This window comes from Mauremys reevesii, linkage group 7 (assembly GCF_016161935.1).
Source record: "Mauremys reevesii isolate NIE-2019 linkage group 7, ASM1616193v1, whole genome shotgun sequence".
In the NCBI taxonomy this organism is placed as follows: Eukaryota; Metazoa; Chordata; order Testudines; family Geoemydidae; genus Mauremys; species Mauremys reevesii.
Window position 1 is genome coordinate 83,052,948 of NC_052629.1, and position 13,862 is coordinate 83,066,809.

General features: G+C 40.0%; 1 protein-coding gene across 1 annotated transcript in view; it reads right to left on the reverse strand.

Annotated features, from left to right (window-relative positions):
• The window catches only part of NT5DC2 (5'-nucleotidase domain containing 2), a 54,847-nt gene that overhangs the window by 14,050 nt on the left and 26,935 nt on the right, over positions 1–13,862 (reverse strand). Inside the window, exons 6-10 of the mRNA XM_039482227.1 lie at positions 10,949–11,077; positions 6,972–7,032; positions 6,185–6,287; positions 5,523–5,624; positions 1,147–1,228 (exon numbers count right to left, since the gene is read on the reverse strand). Of these exons, the coding sequence (XP_039338161.1) occupies positions 1,147–1,228; positions 5,523–5,624; positions 6,185–6,287; positions 6,972–7,032; positions 10,949–11,077 (477 nt within the window). The remainder of the gene's footprint in view (positions 1–1,146; positions 1,229–5,522; positions 5,625–6,184; positions 6,288–6,971; positions 7,033–10,948; positions 11,078–13,862) is intronic.

Here is a 13,862-nt window from a genome sequence, read left to right on the forward strand (position 1 = left end):
AAGTCTGCAGTATTTAAAAACTGGAAGCCAAATGAAACTCAGTCACTCAAATACACAAAGCGTCACATTCTCCGGTTTACATTAACACAATAGCATTGACTGAAATGAGGTCGTCTTAGTATAACCAAGAGAAGGAGAATTCTCTCTGAAGAATGCATGAAGTACAAGGTCTATTGAAGAACAGAGCAGCATCCAACTTTGGTACATGCATGAAACAGAACAAAGACTGCTTTTTATTTATTTGCTTTTAGATATTTGTTTCACTTATTGCTTTTCAAGGAGAAACTCACACGAGAAACCAGGGAAAGATGAAAGAATTTCTGATGTTCTTGGGACAAGTCTACACACAGAAGGTGCACTGGTTTTATTAGATCAGTGTACCTTCTGTATGTGGACTCTCTTATACAACTAGTTATATCAGTTCAGTTTGCAGCTGTTCAGTGCACAGGCACAAGCTAAACTGATATAAACCAAGTTTAAACTGATTTAAGAAAGTCTCCATATAAAGTTCCATTGGTTTAACTAAATAGTTATTAAAAAGTCACATCTTTATTTATACAAGTACAACTGTGTTTAGACCAGGCCTTAGGAATGATCGATCAAGTGCTTGCAGTTACAAGGGTCTCAGACCTATTATCTCTAGAACAGAAAAATCCCAGTTTTAAAGATCTGTAGAAAAGCATAACAGCAGAGATCTGACAGCTGTACTGGAGGTACTGAAAGCGTCAGAGTGGAGGTGAGGGAAGGGGAGAGGATGAGTCTTGAATATCATGGGAATCTCCATGGAGAGAGAGAGAGAGAGAGAGAATGGAAGATGCTATCTGTAACAGTCGTCACTGGTGTGCATGGATTCTGACCCATGCCACATCCCCTCTTGCCCTTGTCACGTAACTGGGACCAGGACTCCCTCACCAGCACTCCTGTGTTTCACACCCCTATTACACCAGCCATCACAAATATTCAGATGAGCTATTTTTCACATCACCAAGACTGTACAGCTTTTTTTTTTTTTTTTTAAAGCAGAAAAGGGAAATAAAGTTTTCACCAGGCTTTGCCAGGAACTTCTGAGAACATAGGAATTTAATTAGTCCCTATGGTTTTAGAGGGAATGAGCAAAGGAAATACAAGGCTTTATGTTTTATTTACCTGTTTGTAGATCTTTCCCTTTTCTAGTTTGTTTATTTTGTCCCATTGGAGTGAGCCTTTGTCATCCAATTTTCTAAAAGGTCTAAAAAGGAAACGAGGGAGCAAGAGTTAAGTAACTCACATTTTTCCAATTGCCATACACAGCTGTAAATCACGTCATGAAGCTCCTAAATTAATGTTATGCAACTTGTACAAAGTGAATTTTAAGCAAAAAAAAAAAGTGACCTTTAGCTTCCTCTTCTCATGAGGATAAAATCTAGTTTTAGCCTATTAAAGTTTTTGTATTAACCCTCCCTACACTACCACAAACACCTGAAAGGTCTGTATTGCTTTTGAGGGACCAGGAAAACAAATGCTACAGTCAGGCAGCCTTTTGCCCAAACATGTTCCTACCCTGGCTGCTATCTCATTTTGAGGTACAATACACCCAGGGGCGGCTCTAGACCCCAGCGCGCCAAGCAGGCGCGTGGGGCGGCCATTTCCGGGGGGGGGCTTGGCTCGTGCTCCGCTCACGCATGCCTGCGCGCAGCGTCCACCGAGGCCGGGCGGGGGACCTGCCGCTGCGCGCGCGGACTGGCGGCGGCCCCCCCTTTCGCTCGGGCTGAGCTCGCGCATGGCATGGCTGGGGCAGGTCCGCAGGTCCGTCGGCTGCGGGCACGGCGTGCCGCAGGCAGAAGCTCAAAAACGCCCCGCGAAAAGGAGGGACCCCGGCGGAGGGGAAGGCGAGGCGCGCCGCTCGCTCCTGGCTGCCTTGGGCAGCCTACTTTCTAGAGCCGCCCCTGAATACACCCCATTACATACTACACTATTAAGAAATCTCAGAATAGGGAAAAGGAGCTTTTGTAGCAGCAGAAACCGGGGGCTGGTGGAATGGGGATGTTGGCATTTATACAACCAAAAGTGAAAGAGAATTCTCTATGTGCCATCTTGCTTGTCTCTCATCACTGTAGGAGTGGTCTCTGTTGTATAGTTTCTGTCCTAGTGTTGTGACTAGGAAGCAGCGGGTTGCTAGCCATTTCTTTGGGAGACTGTTCCACAGTGTAATACAGCTCATTATATGCAGCCTATGTTTTCTTTCACCCTATTAACCCTTATTATATGACTTGCTGCTCTGTTAACAGTCCATCTCATTTTGGGGTATATTGCCCTTCAAATATTTGTAGGGCCATGTCTCCCACATACCACTTAGTCATTTAGCCATATTCTATTTAATCTTAATTCTTTCTCTCCATAAATCATGCACGTCTGGCTCCATTTACACTTCATTTTACAATTTATAGCAATAAGGCATTGTTATTCAAAAACCCCAAGGTATACATGCTGTATGTAGATACCAAGACAAACTGTAAATCTCTCTCATGATAATGTAGATTAGTCAGCTCCTCATGTCTGAAACAAAGTGAGGTGCCTAACTATGAGTGGATGTTAGGTTCCTAATAATGAGGAAGGCTGATTTTTAGATTAAATAAATGAAAAATAAAAAAATTCTGATGCCACTTTCCTACACTATTAGAAGCATATGGATGTGAGAGGGAAATAAGGAAAACTAGTTCTATCTAGTATGGATATTCCAAGATACTGTACCAAGAATGCATGTAACCCTCAGCCTTTCAGAGTACTCTCACTTTCAGAACCTGTTTTGGTATGTTACTTATTATTAGGACTTGTACAAAAAATAAAAAATAAAAAAGGCATCTAACCAAGACTGTCAAATTACAGACACAAAATTATACCATCCACAGAACAAACTCCACTCTCCCACACATAGTAAAGCTTTGATAGAAATTCAAACAACAGTCATTATTTAACATGGTTTACAATGATGTACAAAAAACAGAGTATGAAATAAGATATAAAGGTTTAGCACCACAGAATAAGTAGCAGCATAACAACAACAACAGGACTATTATTCACTATACTAGGTACTGGAGATGGGCCTGGAACCTTGTCACCATACCTAAGACTTTCCAAACCAAGGCTGATTACAGATGGAGAAACTTTAGTAAAAACCACACTAGTAAATTTAAGAGTACTCTGAGAAAACAAGTGTGCTTAACAGTTATTTAGATCTTTTGATAATTATTCAAACAAACAATAGTGTTATTTATACATAGCATTGTCTGCTAACCAGTTGGTTCTTCAATACAACTGTGAATTGTGCAGTATTTTATGTAAACTGTAGTGGTGCCCTGGAACAAATGAACTGGTTGTGACAAACTCAGTGTTTGTATGTGGAGGTCTCAGAAGATGATTTTTTTTTTTAAATACTAGTTAAAAGCATTTACTTTAAGTTACAGGAATGTTATAAGGTAGAAGTTAACTCTCTCTAATGTGCTACTGTTTCCACAGAGATCTGTAGCATAAATGGTCTTTGGTGGGTCACTAAGCAGCATTGTATTGTCATGTCCCATGAGAGCCATTCATCCTGTGACACGGGTCCACCCCCAACAGACATACTTAGTGCACTTCCCCAGGTGGAGAAAATGAGCAAAGTACATGACAGGCAAGCCTCGAGGGAGGAGGCAGCAAGGAGACAAGACAGACACCTGTGGAGAGCTAGAGGGAAGAAGGGAGACTCCAAGTAGGAAACCCAGGGAGAATCAGTGTTCAGTACAGACCCAAAAGGAGCACAAGAGGGGAGTTCAAGGGCTGCTAGGAGACCGCAGAGCCCAGGAAGGGCTACGAGTTGAGCTCAGAGGGCAGGCTGAAAGCTGTTTTGAAGTTTGAAGAGAAGATTGATCCTCAGAAAAGAAGGGTTCTACTCAGCTTGAGACTGGGGTGGAAGACTGTTCTGGACTTGAAGACCCCAGAAGGGGTGGATTTTTCTTTAGGACTTAGCTGGAAGGCCAAGTCGCCGAAGCAACCAAACCAAGAGGGAAGTATGGGAGAGCCAAGCTGAGCGAGAGGAAAAGGAGGCAGTGGCTAGCCTGAAGCCAGACAGCGTAGGTGGCCTGTAACAGTGCCACAACAGATCACCACAAACAGTTAAACTGGTTCACTGTTGTCAATTGATGTGAACATTTATACTACTAGGAAATGGGCTTTAAAGTTAATGTAGTGCTGGCGAAAGATGTTGGCTTTAGAGCACTAGATAGTGAAGTTCTTTAGGTAGGCAGAAACAGTTAAATTACAGACAGCGTCAGCACAAGCCTCTCAAAATGAACCTCCCAATTCACCTATGCCTTGAAATATCTCTAGGTAGCAGATGAGAAGGCAACCTAATTTTCATGGTCTGTTATCTCCAGGCCCTTTTTGCTAAGGCTACTAATTGTGTTCAGAGGGTGTGTCTTGTTCAGGGTAGATGTGCACTATTAACTGAGTGAGCACAACTGAATCCTGCACTTTCATCATGAACAGCAGCAGCATTACAGATAAAGACTTGCAAAAATATGCAGTAATGAAGGAAATAGTTATCCACGTCAATAAAAATGAAGCTGGTTTTCAGTAGAAAGCCACCTCCCTGCTGAACTGATCAGATTTTTGGTTTGCAAACAAAAAAGCCAAGCAAATATGCCTAATGAGTGGGGAAAACGCTGAACAATTCCACTCCTAACTGGGCTAATGGCTTGATTAAAAAGAATATTCTCTGCTCTTGATAATAGAATAAAATTGTGTCATTCATAAGTAGAGGCAGCATTGTAAAAAGATACAGGTTCTCTATATCTGTTTTCAAGAGCCAGCATGACCACTTCTCCCTTCTTATTTTGCAAGTCTAAAGGAAATCATTACCAATAAAAAATGAAAAACTGGTATGTCAGAAATGTCTTCCTAGGAATGCTTTTTTTAGTCACCAAGTATAAGAGTTACTGAAAAGAGAAATAAGGAATAAAAATTAAAAAAACAAAAAAAAAAAATCCACCACCACATACAGAGTGAAAGTACCAAATAATTAAGAAACCACCCAACTTAAGTTACTTTGCCATTTGTTGGAAGTCCTCTTAAGCGCAGCAAGGGAAAAAAACTGGCACATTCACAAGTTATACAATGTCCAGGCATATTCAGCTTTCAGACAAAGCATTCTGCTATTCTGTTCTTTTGTACCATAAAACTTCTGATTTAACTTTGTTAAGTGCCCCAAATTTAGGAACAAATTCTGCTTAGGATTTCAATAGAACTGCTTTTTATTAACGGAGGAATATATTTGCCCTAATAGATGCATCTGGCTAATGAATATTGGGAAGCAGGGGACCCAATTCTGCACCAGGCTTAGAATTTATGATCTAATACACACACTCGCACCCTCCCCCAAGAGGGTGGACAGTTTTGATAACAATACTTTTGAGATGGGTGGAGAGAGAAAGCAGAGGGAAATGTTTGCTTCGGAAAAGTTCTACAAGCCACAATGCAGCAGTGCAACACACTACAATGGAACATACTTGCGTCTATCAGTGAAAAAGGTGGGTTTATCAGCTTGCACAATGACCATGTCAAAGAGATCCCGCCAGTTCTTGCCAACCATATGTTTCATTCCTTTATCTCTGCAAACAGGTGGAAAAGTTAATATTCCAAGTAATCCCCAGAGTGAAATCCATAAAAGCTTATTACAATTGGGCTTAATACATTTTTTTTTTAAATGTAATAAAAGTCTTGAACCGCAGAGACTTCAAAAAAACTTCTGACTCCATTTGGCTGCACACCAGTTGTTGATCACTAACTTACTCCTACCATGACTAAGGAATTCTCCTTCTACCCTACCCTCAAAGCTCAGCAAGTCTGCTGGCTCAGGAGATATTGCTCTGTTGGTATCAATAGTAAAAATGATGGCAAAATACTGGCCAGTCACAGCCCCAAAAGAAAGTTAGAACAACAGCTCCCTCAAAGACAAAAGAACTCTTGTGCGGTATGCATGTTTAATAATATTTTACCACAAGCCACAGCTCTTTTCCCCCAAATCAAATAGAATTCCACTGAAATGTCCCATTAAAAACATCCAGTTTACTACCTTCCTCCTTGAGGAAAATAGGCCCCAAACCATATAGTCTAATGCTTGCAACTATAACCATTGATTCATATTGTTTTCATAATAGACGATACTTACACAAAGCTGAAGGGGCTGTTTGTAATAAGGAAGAGTTTCTTGTCGAGGTTAACCAGTCGGTTTAGGACAGCATAAGTTTCATCCCCATGAAGAATATATTTCTCTGTTAAAAAAACCCACAAGTGTGTATCATCTTTTACTATCAATATTTTCCACCCACATATTTAAAATTTTGCCAGAGGGTTTTTAAAAAAGGTTACCTACGTGACATTATGTGGAATGCAGAGGCCCATACTCTTGGGTACACAGTGTTATAATTATTGAAATAATAAGCAAGATGAATAGAGAATTACAGCAACAACAAAATAAAAAGCTAGCTTTATGTACTAGAAGAGTTTGCCACCCCCATGCACAAGTGAGTTAATGTGCTTTTGGGAGGCAAGTAAATGTAAAAAGACAAGATGAACAATTACAGTGTCATAGGGCTGACTATATAGTGGGAGGGGAGGGGAAAAAAAGCTCATCTACAATAGCTATGGCCTTTTTTCCCCACTTAACTGCTAATATCCCCAACTTATAGGCAAATAAAATAATGCTAGAGGAATGAAAGGACTGTTCTTTTCTTTGTAAAGCAGCCTTGGTCAGTACCAAAATACCTCTTTCAACTCCTCGTATAGCTTTAAGCATAAGCTATGAACATGACCTTACTGTAGCTTACTATTATCACTATCAGTTCTGGTCTGGTGATGTACTGTAAAACCAATAATCCATTTACACATGTAAACACTCAATAAAATATGCATTAGCACTGAAAATTAAGAAAAATGGATTTAAAAACTTAACTGACCCATGTCCTTCTCAATCCATTTGTACATCATTCCTTTCACATGCACATCTTTAATGGCATCCTAAAAAAGGGGAAAACGACAGCTTTGAGTTTTAAATTGGAAATTCCTGAAGGGAACATCTAGTCTGATGCAGAACTTCAATTTTAACCTGTTCTGTGCAGGTGTCTGTGCCAAGATTTAAGGGGTGTTGAAACAATAGTATTCTTCACACCATATACCAAAAAGTTTCTCCTTATATAAACAAGGATCATTTAAAAAATATATTGATCTGCCTATGTGTGTCTCTTTCATTATATACAATAGGGTGAGGAATCCCAAATAGTGCATGGGTGTCTGTCTCTTTCCTGAAAGTCTGTATGAAAGAGACTAGCAGCCATGCACTATTTGGACCTGTCCAACCAAGAATCCCAACATCCCATCTAACAAGGCCAGCAAGCTACACACATTCGTTCCAAGAGTGTCACTCTTTAAACCATCCTATTTTCAGATTGTGTTTGTTAAATCTGGTTTACTTCTGTTTTTTAAAGCCAACACCAATTTCTGGGGGTGGGGAGTGAGTGAGTTACAGACACACTTTTCATTTGTAAGGGTTTGGAGATTATATAGGAGTTAAATTTTTCCTAAGGAGCTTAAACTGGACATTTTTAGATCAGACACGTTCTATTATATCACGTGTTGTACCCCTTCACTGCAGATTCCTATATTCAGGGTCTACAATAATTTTAAACAAACATTTATATGCAGCAGCAGATGCTTACAGGGTTCTTTTGTGGTGGCGGCAGCAGAGTTGATATTCAGCAGCCAGTCAAAGGCCATTTAATCGCTTGCTGACGGAGGAACAGTACTGAAGATTTGAACCGCACATTGGTACATATTTAATAAATTGGGCTTAAGTCTTTCGACATTTGGAGTTCAGAAGTGAAAATCTGGTTAAACCCTAAAAACCGATGCCCCATGTCATTGACCAATAGATCAGTCTACTAGATTAAGAGGCACAAGTACCAAACAGCGATGGGGTTATCACCACAAATGCAAGCTCCTGTGCAGGAAAAAAAAAAACTCTCTCTAATGGCCTGACATCGGTGACACAAGCAGACAACAGTAAGTACTTATGTGCCAAAACTATATTCATAGTGGAGAAAAGAACACCAGGTTTGCTAGGCTCCTTGGTCGCAGACTCCTTATCCCACACAAATAAAAAAAGAGAGCCTGGAGCTGTATTGCAGCTGGAACCTTGAAAACCCTAGGAGATGCCACGTGATGTTAGAAAAGCTCTCTGAAGGATGGCAGGGCCGATAAACAGTTATGCGCTTTGTCCCCCAATACCAAGACTGCAGACCAACTGGAGCCCGTGAACAAATTGCTCACTTGCTTTAATCCCTGGGGCAATCAGTAAATATTTGACCTTTCAACCAGTACACAGTGCCAAGCTTCATATTAAAGACGACAGCAGGTCTTTGAGAAGTGCCCCAAGATAACTGTGAATGTTTAGATTGCCCATGATAAATGTTTCTTGCCCACTAACAGCAAGAGTTACGATAAGTGTTTCCAACATGAGCCTGATCCTAAAAATACCTTTTAGTTCACTAAAAAAGATTTCCTACAAGGGGTGGAGGAGGGGCTGCCAGTTTGTTTCCCAAAGCTATTACCAAAGTATGTGCATCATTATTCTGAGAATGCTCAATTCTAGAAGTTAGCAACAGAGTGGGAGGAGTTTTGTATTTATTTCTTCACAAGAACTTCTGTCCTACTTTGCTGAACAACATTCTGAACCATGCCTGGCAGATTCTTTGCCTTCCAAAACACAAGAATTAGCCTCAGGGGAGTAGTGACATGAACAGGTAAAGTTTTAAAGAAGTATATTTACCCTCATTAGTCCTCAAATCAGACAAGATTCCCCTCGCCCCCCATTCTGCATTCGTTGGACACCCATCAGAACACAGCACAGCAGGCTGATTAATAATTATTGTGCTTTACATGTTCAGAGTGCTGACCAGGTATCAACCCACACAATGCACCCAGTGAGGTATATGTTGTAAGCATCCACTTTATACAGATGAGAAACTCCAGAAGATAAGGTGAAGTAACTTGAGGCCAAAGAGCAAGCCAATGCAACAGCCAGGATTAGAATTTAAGAATCTGACAGTGCACTCATTCTTCTGGATCACACTGTAGTGAATATTGTTGCCTGCCATTTATTAATGGCACTCTTTTAAATGTGCTTATCTATACCTATAGTACAGTCATTTGGTCCCAAGTCGTAGATCCATCCAATGGCTTTGAAGAAACCATTGACATGACTCCTCAGGATTCACTCCAAAACCAGACTAAATAAGTGTAATGCAATTCAGGAAGGCCTTTGCCACCTTGATATCCAGCCACCCAAGTACTAAAATAAAATATGCCATGTATATTCACCTCTGTAGTTTTTTCACCTCCCCTGTATATTATTACAACATTGGTAGGACAGCTCCCAGAAGCTGAAAATTACACAGCTATTTTATATACTTTCATCTGCTATACAAGGCGAAAGTTTCAGACTGTAATGGTGAAAAGCACATCTTCAGATTAATCTACTTACTGAATTGTCCTTTAGAATGTTTAAAATAATCAGACACTCGGTTCGTACCAATTGCATATATATTTTTTTTCAACCCTTAATAGCAGAAAGAGAAAAAGGATTCCATGTTTTGATTATACAAATACCTGTATTTTAAATCCAAACATCAGTGCAACAGAAAACTCTAGGTTAGGTTCAAGTTAGAACAAAGCTTCCCATTTTCTGAAGTGTAAGCATTCAGTTGGTGTTTCGAAACACAAACATCTTTTAGCTCACAGATCTTTTTGTATTTTGCAATTAATTATAAAAAAAAGTGATACTCAAAGTATCCATGCTCTTAACATCACATAACCTATCTGTCCTCCAATCACTCCAGGAGGATACTAAGGCCACAGGGTCAAATAGATCATCATCAGTTAGCCCTTATCCAGTTGTTCTTACACTTTGGAATAGTATGAGTTGAAAGGATGCATCTTCCCTAGGAAAATGATGAGTTAACACAAGGTAAAAATCTTAGTCAACGTGAGTTAAGAAAGCAGTTGGAGTTTTCACACGTTAGCAGGTTTACCCTGAACTACCTTGTCTTCACTAGGATTTTACCTTGAGAGTTAGTTAACAAGGTTAGAACATTCTTCCCCACCCGGGGGGGACAAAAAGCGCAACAATGCAGTCCTTACCTTTAGGTGAAAGTTTGCACACTGCTTCTCACAAGACCCCACTTAATCAAGTAGGAATTGAGAGCCCCTGCCCATGGAGGAGAAACCATGTGTCCTACATAGGGGGAGACCTGGAGTCTTTTAGGGCTCTATTTAGGTCAAAGGACTCATGGGACTCACCAAAATTTTACCTATAAATTAACTGAAAATTCAGAATACAACCAAGCCATTAAGCTAGTCAATAATCCCCTCACATGAGTGAAGAAATATCCTGCCTATATTGGTGAGCAACATCAGAATAATTAGATCAATGCTAAGGGTTTGGGTGGTTTTTTTTTTTTGGAGGGGTGGGGGTCTGATTTTTTTTTTTTAAATTGCCCCTTTTAAATAAGAGGATCAGACAATGGTCTACAAATAAAAGCTGGGACTTCCTGAAGCACATTGAATTAAATAATTCAACTCTTCTGTCATTTTTGGGGCCCTGACCTAACAGGCCTCTAAACACTACCAAAATAAATGTTAAAATAATAATAATAAATAATAATAATACAGTGATCTAATAGTATACAAAGATCACTAATTTTTTTTTTAAAGCACTGTATGTGCACCAAGCCTCCCCAATTAAAAAACTAGATGTTAGAAATAATAAACACTTGAGTTTGGACAGTGCAGAGTTCACAAGTAGCAACAAAAAAACGTAAGATTAACTGTGCCATATACATACTATTGCATCTGCATTTCAGGTGTTCCTTATACTCACAGATATGTCCTTGTAAAGATGAACCTGGTCAAACTCAATGCCATGATTTATGAAGTAGTCAATAACAGAGGAGAGCAGGGTCATTTCAGGAAGGGAGAAGATGTCCATGAATTGTTTAATTGAAGGACCCTGATCAGAAGGGGAAAAAAAGTTGTATTAGAAATTGCAAGAAAGCTGTGAACGTGGTGTTAAAGAGTTCAGAATGGTTTCCCATGCCAATTAAAGGCGGTCGGGGGGGGACTTGTACTGGGTTCCCCACCAAGCTAATTAGGGTTGGCTCACATCAGTTTCCAGACGAGACCTCCAAAGAAAGCCTAGGTACTGCAGGATGCATCAGCGACTTAGTAGGTGGCACTCTGCCCTTAAATTAGGTACTTATATAATGTAACAGTTCTTTGGAGCACTTGACAAAACAGGTTTCCTGACCACTGTGGTCATTAGATAACCACAGCACTTTTTATAAGATACGGGGAATTAGCCAACCTAATACAGTATTCTTCACTTCCTGTTCAGAACTGCTGTATAACATTGCAGTGCACTGAGAAATGGTTGTGTTCCACTCCCGAAGGGGCGACAGGTGTCCCTGTAAATCCTCCATATCCATCCCACAAGAGTGCCAGGAGGCTTAGTTAAATGTTTATGATGTGTTTCAAGACTCTCGGATGCAAAGGCATCAACACTTCGAAGTGTTATGGTTAATTATTCTCCTGATGAGGTTTCAGATGGTATTTAACTGATCAACAAGTAGCAAAATGATTTAAACAATGTGTGCCCAAAAGATAACAATGGCCAGAAAACTCATGCCACACAATGCAAGAGCTCCCCAGTTATTTCAATCCCGTTAATTATACAAAGGCTGAGTTTATTGTAAAAGTTATAAAATTAGTAATAAAAAATTAAATGACTGAGCCTAATCTGGCCCCGCTGTGAGCAGATGTTACTCTAGAAATCGCATCAAACAGCAGGTTTTGGACCACGAATTCTAGTTTAATACAATTTGCTAGCTTTATACATGTAGAGCTCTCTCCTCTTAAATACAACAGGACTTTGCCAGAACAGATACAAAATAATCACCACTGCATCTCTTTCTGATGTACTAAAATTTGGAAGAGAGATTCCCAAATCTCTCCTGAAAGCTGCAGATGAATGAGTAATTTAGCTTTTCATTTGTCTATTCTCACAGCCACTCTGGCACTAATTAAAGACATCTGGTGACGGAAAAGCTGTCTGGGAAGTGCTTCGAATTGCTCAAGAATCTATCTTCTGTCTAGCTATTAAGGATGTCTGTGCACTCATTGCAAACCTCCGAGCCTGGAAGTTTGACCCATAAACAAATTCCCTAGCAAATAGAGACCTATAGGCCCAGCACACTCCAGCACGTCCATGGCCTCAAAGTCAATGCATATAAAGTCAGTAACATGGAAAGTATACGCACATAGTATACAGATATGAGGAAGTGTACCCCTGAAGAAGAGAGGGTGAGTGCTGACTCACTAAGAAATGTAGGTCAAACACTCTAGACGCAGTAGGCATCTTTCACCAGGCACAAGAGATCGAGCATTTCCAGAAACATTTTCCAGATGTTTAGCGTCCCCAACCCCATGATGACAAAAGCACTACCACAGAGCTCAATGACAGCTCCTCCTCCTCCCCCTCCATGTCCAACCATTACTGAGGGAAACTGTGCGCCAGTTCCTCAAACCAGGCCACAAAGAAGTGTTGCATCCAGGCAACCTGCACAGAGTTAAGTTAAGATACTGTTCCATTTCATCCCAGATGGAAGAGTCCATTGGTGCATCCATTGTATTAGATTATATCTATTGCAAGAGTGTCAAAATACAGGTGACATTTTAATTGATAAAACATAGCTACCTAGATTGGAATTTGGTTAGGAGACTCATGTTGAGACCTTTGCTCTTGCAAAAGCGTCATGTGATTGTTAATGACCAGAAGCAGTAAGGACCTATTTTTACATCTCATCCAAGAGACAGCACCTTCTTTATTAACTGATGTAACAACTTGTATTACTTCTCATATTTCAGTATGAAGAAATTTAATTATATTTATTGCACAAGAGCATTCTGGCACTACTAAGATGACAAGAACACTGTATCTGTCTATTTAATCCGACCATTGGTTCATCAAGACTAATGCCCTGCCTTTGGCAGAGGTCAATAATGGATACTTCAGGGGAAAACCAAAACCCCATAGAATGCATGTATGCAGCAACAGAATGTCAAGAGGTGTCTGAAGAATTCCATCCTGAACCTTATGGCAAGGAGATCATGCTGGTCCCTCCTGATGTTAGAGTCTTTGAGATTAGACCACAAAGTGGTTTATTTATATTTTAGCTTGGCCATAGAATTACTTATCCCCTTTTAAAATCTAGTTACAGTATTTAGTCCATGACCTCATTACAGTGCATTCCACAGAGTAACTGAATACTCATCTCCTCATACTATGGGAGTTGTATAACAAGGAGGAGGGACTGATCAGTTTCTGTTATGCCCTCCATAATGTAATTCATATACTTTAGCCAAGCCCCCTTCTAATGCTTCTCCCTTCCAGGCTTTTTTTTTTTTTTTTTAAAAAAAAAAGAAAAAAAGTTGGCAGTTCAGAGCCCAATATTACACCTCTGAACTTAAGAGGTGTAAATCCTTATGGATTTACTATCCACCAAAATTAACTCTCATAGCTCCAGGTTAGAAACCAAGAGGGCAAGCCAAACATCTGTGATAAACATCAGGAGTTTAGGGGGAATCTGTTTTAATTAGTAAGCAATCAGCAGAAGCACAGAAAACGATAGCTTTAGAGCTTTAGTTCCTTGGAAAGTACTTGTAGGAACTTTGCACTGATGTTCTATATTTCTGATTCTAATATACACTTCCAATTCTCTCATTATACATTTTATTTA